Raw genomic sequence first — 8,607 nt, 5'->3', positions numbered from 1 at the left:
CTTTCCAGAGGATGGCTGTCTCCTTTTGACAGTCACAAGAGGAGGGAGAAGGCCGGCCCGGGGCGAGCCAGTCTGGAGCAGCGAGGTGCGTTGGTGTCTATGTGCATGCACGGGCCGGGATAAGTTCCCACACACGTCTCCCTAGCCAAAACAAGTATATATCTTGGCCTGCCGCGTAGACAGGCAGCGTTACGTTCACCCGCAGGTCAGGAGCTCTCTGCCCCGTGGCCACCCACCCCCGTGGAACCATGGGAGTGGGGGAGTTTGTGTCTGCGAGGTGGGCCTTCTAATCCCCCTCCAGAGTTATCATCTAATCTTGATGGCGAGAGAAAGGAAATGCAATAAGGAGAATTTTCATTGCACCAGATTTGCCTCAGATTAAAGTTTGTTTGTCACGGTGTCGGCTGAGAAAACAGTCTGAGAGAAATAACCCTGATTATATCATTAGGGTTATTTAGAGCCGGGACCTGGACTGATTCAACACAAAACCTTACCGCGGAACGGAAACAAGAAGACAGGAGTGTTTACAAGAGGAATTAAGTTATATAACTGCACATACCGCTCAGAAATACTACGGCCACATCCGCTCTTCACCTCACTGATGTATATGTAGTCGAATTATTTAAAAAATAAAAGAGTCTCACAAGGAGACACAATCAAAACACAGGCGGGAAGTATCTTGGTGTTAATCCCTATGGATTAGAAACTAAAAGAATCCTACATTTCCCACAATGCAGTTCGGTAGCATCCTAGTCCCACCCTGTCTGGTGCACACAGAGTTGGAGGCGGTGTTCAGATCCTTATAGGTGTAAAAGTAGTAGTTTGGAAATGTTATTTAAGTTAAAGTTTACTTTTCTTGTTAAAGAGAACATAAAAAATACAAAAAAATAGAATAGTTATATTATATATTAATCATTTGGTGACTATTCTGAATCTTTAATGTGCCGTATGACTGTTATGTGGAGGCTGAGCTAGTTTACTTATTCATTTATTTTCATTTGTGTGTTTAAATCTGTTATTTAAAATCTGAATCTAAAAGGTAACGGACATCATTCATACTATTCTCTATCCATGTTACTAATATTAGTGCACATTATTGCACCTTATTAATCCTTCCTATGTATAATAATATATATTTACTTCTGTTTCTATGTCTTGTACATTTGTTCATATGAATATTTTGTAAATGTTTTGCTTTTACTATTTTATTTTATTAGATTTTAACTTTTATTTTATTTTATTTTATTTTAATCTTATTTTATTTTATTTTATCTTTCTTGTTACTTGTGGTTCTCAAGAGTATTTTATGTGCAACTATGTTATATTTATTTTATTTTATTTTACAATTTTATTTTATTTTATTTATCTTATTTTATTTTATTTTGATCTTATTTTATTTTTATTTTATTTGATCTTATTTTATTTTTATTTTTATTTTATTTTAATATTATTGTATTTTATTTTATTTTATCTTTATTTTTACTTGTGGTTCTCAAGAGTATTTTTATGTGCAACTATGTTATATTTATTTTATTTTTATTTTATTTTATTTTAATCTTATTTTATTTTTATTTTGTTTTAATCTATTTTATTTTATTTTTATTTTATTTTAATCTATTTTATTTTATTTTTATCTATTTTATTTTTATCTATTTTATTTTATTTTATTTTAATCTTATTTAATTTTATCTTTCTTTTTACTTGTGTTCCTCAAGAGTGTTTTTTATGTGCAACTAAACTATATATTTTTTTTTTTTAAGTTTGAATAAAGTCTGTTTAAGTCTAATTTTATTTATATTTAGGGGAGTAATGCATGTAGAGATCTAAAGTGGCATCAAAAATTAAATTAAAGTACAATAATTGTAAAACTGTAAAAATAACATACTTGAATAAATGCACAAGTTAAATTAAACACGATAACAACTTTATCAAGGTGATTTTATTCTTCAGTTTTACACTCAGAGCCGCAAAAGAAGCTGCCCATCTGTAATCACATCTGTCTTCAGCTGATTAAACTGAGCGGCGTGTCCCTTTAACGAGAGCAAACAGAGTCAGACTCTCTTGTTTCCGCCTCTGTCCTGCTCACCTTTCTCCCAACTCAGACATTTGAGGTGTGGCCCGCTCCAGCGAGCATGCCAGCTACTTCCTGTCTTGAAGGGGGAGAAAGAAAAAAATAAATAAATAAAAAAATCCATGGAGGAAAACGGAAGTGGGTTGAGAATACTCCCGCTCTAGATTGACGTCTAGTCCTCAAAACACGGCATTGTTGGGCTTCACGGTCTGACAGCGCTGCATTCAGCTGCTGCCCAATGCTCCAGCTGATATTTGTTTTAGGAGCCCCCCCTCCTCCCCTCCTCCTCCTACCACCCAAGGGGCCGACTTGACCTCGAGAAAGAGAGAGAGAGAGGGACATGAGAATATTCTCAGGCTTGCAGTCAGATCTGTTTATGTGCTACGAGTTAGAAGTTTGTTAAAAGCTTTTATGAATAAAAGAGAAACCGAACCGGTCTCGTTCTCGCTGCTCTCGTTGTGCAGCGTGCCGCTTTATATTTTCACTTCTATCGGCTGCAATTGATCTTTTTCTCATCTCCACAGTATCGGTTGCATCCAGGGCCCCACCTGTGCACTTTTAAATTGCATATCTTTTTGGTTTTTTTTCTTCTAGCCGGGTAACAACCGGCTCGGCTGCAGCTGAGCAGCACGGCGAGCGACGGTGCCGAGGTGGGGGGTTGGTGGTCTGCAGAAAGGGGAGGAGGACCTCACATTTAGCTGCCGTCTCTTGGGAGAGATTAAGCAGTTTAGTCTTCGCTGCGTCTCTCTATCATTGCCTCCTGCTGCCTCTCTTCTCCTTATTTGGAGCAGGGCACTGTGTACCTTTCCTCCCGTCCTCTTTCTTTTTGCACTTTCTGTTCCTCTCTTCGACTCTCGTTTCCTCTGCTCCTCCTGCTCGCTTGTTGTCGTCCTGCCTGATTGTGACACCACCCCACCACCCCTCGACCCGAGCCTCTTTCGCTTTCCTCCTACCTCCTTTTTTTTTTTTTTTTTGTCAGCCGCCCCCCCCCCCCCCCCCCCCCCCCCGACCTCTGGGCGTCCAGCTGATTCTCTTAGCCGACAGCCCAGATGGCACAGAGTGAGCCTCCCCCGACTTGCACACCGGCCCCTCTGTCCCCTCTCACCGATAGGCTGCCTTGGCCCCGGCCGTCCCACTGAGCTGATCCACCACCACCACCACCACCACTCACCCCCCTGCCACTCCACCGCTACCCCACCCCACCCCTGGTCCTGTGTGGAGCACCGTGGAGCTCAACCACCACTCACATTAATCTCCTAAACGATCCTGGACCTAAGAGGATCAATACTCATTTTCAGGGAGCAGCATGATCCCTTAATGTAGTGGAGGATGGCTGCTTATCCCTCACTCTTTCTCCTCCTCCTCCTCCTCTGTTTTAACTCCCCATTGGAAGAGCAAGAGTCAGCCTTTCGTTTCTTTCCACGGCCCACTTTAAGTTTAAGAAAATGTCTCGCTTTTTGTGTGGACAGCACCTGTAAGTCCTCCTCGGAGGGGAATCTGCAGGGGCCTCGTGCCTCTATCTTCATTAGTTTTGGTGTTTTGATGAAATTAGATCTATGTCTTGTAATTGCCCTCTCTGACCCCACATTCATTCAAATCACAGAGGGGTCAGGAGCGGAGAGAGGGGGGCGCCTACGTGTATCTAACCGTGCACTTTGTGCGAATCTGCCCCGGCACAGAACACGCCGAGGATGTGCCAGAGAAAATAAATCACCTCGTTTTTACTCCACTTGCTCTGAAACACATCAGAGATGTCTTCGGGCTATTTTGTATTAGTAGTGGTCCTATAATTGTTATTCTTTGTTTTCCACAGACGGTGAAAAAAATGACTTCATGCTAGTGGCGGCGGCGGCGGCGGCGGCGCGATCCAAGGAAAATGGGAAAAGATGTGACTTTCCATTGGATAACAAGCATCCGATTTTTCCAGGCTACGACCGCACGGTTAGCCGAGCGTCTCGCTGTCGATCTTTGCTGATGCAGACTCTTCTTTCTCTTTTTTTTTTTTTCTTTCATTAGCCCTCCCCTCACCGTGTCTCCCTCTCTCTCTCTCCGACAGGCTGTCTATTGGCGGAAGAGGCCACCTGGAGCAAGTTTGGAGGTGTTGTTTATGCTAAAGCTATTACTCTCTGTCTGGGCAGCCTGCCCCGAGAGCTGGACGGCTCTGCTGCTACTGAATTATTCACCCCAGAGATCTGCCATCCCATGTATACAAGCTGTCACATGTAGCTGAATGATAAGCTGATCGTCTGGCAACGAGGAGTGTCTTACACTGCGTCTGTAAATAAATTACAGCCGGATTTATTTCCAGCTTTCGTGTTTGCGACACAAAACGCCGTGTGTCTGGTGAAATGGCGAAATCTAGGAAGTGTAATCCAAATATATCTTTAAAAAAAAGTGGCCGACTTCTGCTTAAATCGGCTCCACTGATTACAAAATGTCACGTCCCAGTTAAACGGCCCCCTTCTCCAAAAAAAAAAAAATTTAAAAAAGACAGGACACCCAACTTGTGGCAAAACTGGGTTGCACCGTCTCGCCGCCACAATAGTCTGAATGATCACGGCATCTCACATACCAGAGGCCCAGGCCCCCAGAAACCTTATAGTCATCTGCTTCAAGAATAGCCACAGCCTCACAGCAACTGCTGCTCGTCTGACCTATAATTGCAAGTCATGGGACCTGGAGCATCATCTCCTCCTGGGCTGTTTCTAAACTTCCACCGTCCCTGCAAACGCACCTCAAACATGTGATCCCTGGATATGCGCTTTTCTACTTCCACGGAGTGATCAGCGGTTTGTTCCGCTCTCTCTGTGTGTGTGTGTTTATGTGTGTGTGTGTTTATGTGTCTCTAGGTCTGATTGGACGCAGTCTGAACCTGCTGATTGTTGCTGGCAACGTCCGCGTCCTCCTCCTCTCCTTCTTCTTCATCACCGCCGCAGTGAGCTCGGCCCGGGAGAACAGCGGGGCCTTTCTTTAGGCGGAGGATTGAATCAGTGATGACGGTCCCATGACCTCTTCCTCTCTCAAACACACACACACACACACACACGTGTTGTGTTTGCTGCGTTGCTACCCTACTGTGCTCCGCGCACACGGGGACACAACAGATCAGTAACTCAAATCTGGGCGGAAAAATGTCATCGAGTTGCTCCTGTGTGCCCCTGAGTCGTTCGTTTTCTGTTTTTCTGTGCTGGACAGAGGTGCTGGGACACGCCGCTAGCTCTTGGAGGTGATCTCCATTTGTTCTGGCAAATTTAGACTGAGAAAACTCACCGTGTAATTCAGCTGCCTGGTCCTGGTCCTGCACAAACGAAACAAAAATAAGGAGACGGGAGGGAAGTTAGTCAAACGTTACCAACATATCGCAATATTTGCAAAGTAAGGCAGAAACAGATGTGATAATGATGATTAAAACAGGAATATACACAAAAGAACTGATTAAAACTATGGCACGTACCTCAAGGAGGCATGTGGGGGTACATGGGGCGGGGTCTGAACCTGTAAGTGACACGTAGACAGCAACATGGTTTAACAGCCAGGTATAGAAACACTTTAGTACAACCTATACCAAAACTAGGAGCCACATTGTGCAGAACCATTCACATATCTATGTGGCGTTGCGTTGTACGATTGGGAATATTGTGCAAAGATATATATCTGTTCAGAAATTTTGAATAGCAGCCCTTAAAAAAAAAAAATAAATAAATAAAAAGCCATCACGAGGCTTTATCCAGCAGCAGGAGATGTGAAATAAGCGAAATAAATATATGTTATGGAGCAGCTGACTCATAAGATAAGAACACAAGAGGAGCAATGTCAAGAGAGATGGGGGAAAAATGAACTTAGATTTAGATTTGGATACGGTTCATTGATCCGCAAGGTAAACTAAAATAATAATAATAGTAATAAAAACTCTTGAAACCCTCTAGTAACAATAATAAATAGTCATAAGACAGTTAATATAAATAAATAAAGTTTTAAAAATAGTATTCTAATGATAAAACAAACAAAAATAAATAATTTTTTCAACTATTATTATGTCCAGGCAAATAACATGTGGTAAAAGTGAGGTTTGATAGGTATTTATTAATTTTTAAAAAGCAATTAAAACTAATAAAACAACCAGCAGTCAACACCTCAACCTTTTTAATGACTCACAGGGAAGAATAAATATCTGTCCCGTGTTTTAGATCCACGTTAAGTTGCCCCGTGACAGGTACAGGCCACCGGGACTCATCCCTCTCCCGTCCAGCCCCGAGAAGCCAGCGTGGGTCGGCGAGGTACGGGGAAGGTGATGTCGTAAAGCCGAATGTGTCGTAAACCAGGTGCGGATAAGGGGAGGTGAAGCGGAGGGAGGGAGGGAAGAGGAGGAGGGGGGGAGAGAGGGAGAGGTGGGGGTGAGAGAGGAGGTGACTCTCCGGCAGCATTTAGACACAACGAAAGGATCATGGCGGATGGCCCCAGGTGTAAGCGCAGAAAGCAGGCGAACCCGAAGAGGACCAACGGTGAGTCGAAAACTACTTCCCCGACGCCGGGGCTTTTTCTCTCGGGGAGGGGAACCGGCTCGGAGGCTGTCTCTGTCTGCCGGTGATTTTTGCCGAAAAGTTTGCTCGGTTTTTCAGTAACAGAAAGTGCTGGGAAGTAGCAAGTGAGCGCTGTATTACCAAGCCCCTATGTGGTGTACCGTTATACCTGGGTAGCGCGTCTCTTCCCCTCCGCCTAGCGGTCCGCTGCACCGCCCGGAGACCGTTATATTTAAAACGCACCTCACTCTGCCTCTGTTAGGACCGGACCAGCTTTTATTTATTTAATCTCCTCTTTCTTTTATTTATTTTAACACACTTTACCCCCCTTTTTTTCCTCTCTCTCTCTCTCCATAGACTCGGACATTCATTGATTTGGTTTCTGTGTGTTAACTCGGACCTGTTTCAGTAGTATAACGGTCTACCTGATTGTTGCTGCGGACCTTTACGGATAATACGGCTTGGGAAAACATAAAATATAGCTTTTTGTGTTTTGTTTTTGTGTCGAAAACGCGAAAAAACAAACGAGGGGGTCAGTTTTTATGTTTTTTTTTGTCGCTCGTAGCAGGTAGCGATAGGACACTGTTGCTGTTGCTGATTCTTCTTCTTCTTCTACTGCGCTACGACGGTTGAGCATATTGCGCTTTTATATTAGTTTAATATTCACCACCGAAGAAGAAACGAGACGAGAAATTAACGGTCGTTTTTGTGATAGAACGTTGTCGCCGTTCGCCCTTTAACTTATTTGAGTGTTTTTTTTTTCTCATTTAATTTTTTTTAATTAAACGGTAAAAAGTAACGGTTAGAAAAAAGAAGAAGAAGAAGAAGAAAAAAAAAAAAAAAAAACATGGATGAGAGAGAAAGAGGGAGAGACCGAAAGGTGTTCCGGAGAACGAGGAATATCTCACGCGCTTGTTCAGTTGAGAGCAGGGCGAGCGCAGCCCATATAAGGACAGCGGATCCTCTCCTGTGTCGCGCGCTGGGAATCCTGATTTCTTGCAGGACGCGAGCGAAGCTCCTCTCAAAACTCCCGATCCCCTTTTTTTTTATTTATTTTTTATTTTTTTATTTTTTTTAAAACTTTTTTTTAAACGTAAAGAAACGGCTGCATCGTTTATGGTTTATAGGGGGTTTCCCTCGCGCTGCATTGTGTGTGTGTGCCGTTTAAATGTTTACGTGGTGTAAAGTACGGGCTGTTTGTTTAATGCTAATGAGCTAGCTTGTTATGATACGCCTCTGTTAAAGCTAAATGCTAATTATGGGACTTTTTGCGAGTTCTCGTTTTTCCCCTGCTTCAATCCTGCTTTTATTCCGGTTCCGTCTCTTACTCTTCATTAGCTTATTTATTTATTTATTACAAAGAAAGCAAGTTGTTTTTTTTTGTGTGTGTGTGTGTGACAACATGTGGCGTCTTTATAACTATTCCACTTCCCGTGTGTGTGTGTGTGTGTGTGTTAGCCTGTGCCACCCAGTGTAGCTTAAAGGAACTACTGAGCGTTAAATGCAGGAATCTTTTCTGGTGTGGCGCTTACTAAAAACGGTCATCCGTGGGTGGGTGGGAGAAGAATGCAAAAGAGAGTGGCATGATTATTTTCTCATTCGGGGTATGATACTAATGTTTTCCGTTGTCGTTTTAAGACATCTCTGCAGCAGAACGCCTCAGTCTGTTTTCTTGAAGTTGTAAGTCTAGCTCTCCACGAAGGTGTGGACTCGCTGTGGACTTGTTAACAAGGGGGTCGTATCAAACGCCTTCTCACCGATAACACGGCCTCTTATTGATATTTAAAGTCGCATCAGTAACCAAACAGATGTGCTCCCTGTTGCTTCTCCCTAATTTGCATTCGCTTCAAAGAGCTGTCAAGGTCTGCTTTTAAGTCCTCACTTCCTCCCACCTTGTGACAAGGCAGGTGATCTGTCATGCAAATTCAACTTCCACGGATTCCTTTAAAGTTACATGAAGTTACCAAGGCTGGTGTCGCAGCCTTGGGGCTTTGTCACGTTTTCAGTTTCAATTTG

General features: G+C 43.1%; 1 protein-coding gene across 1 annotated transcript in view; it reads left to right on the top strand.

Annotated features, from left to right (window-relative positions):
- The first annotated feature begins 6,477 nt into the window (after nt 1-6,477).
- The window catches only part of zeb1b (zinc finger E-box binding homeobox 1b), a 50,612-nt gene continuing 48,482 nt past the window's right edge, over nt 6,478-8,607 (top strand). The window contains exon 1 of the mRNA XM_084566281.1: nt 6,478-6,573. Within this exon, the coding sequence (XP_084422407.1) occupies nt 6,516-6,573 (58 nt within the window). The 5' untranslated portion in view covers nt 6,478-6,515. The remainder of the gene's footprint in view (nt 6,574-8,607) is intronic.

The sequence above is a fragment of the Chelon labrosus genome, assembly GCF_963514085.1.
Source record: "Chelon labrosus genome assembly, chromosome: 18".
NCBI classification, from domain to species: Eukaryota; Metazoa; Chordata; class Actinopteri; order Mugiliformes; family Mugilidae; genus Chelon; species Chelon labrosus.
The sequence above is the reverse complement of the archived record's forward strand: the minus strand, read 5'-3'. Positions and strand labels throughout refer to the sequence as shown.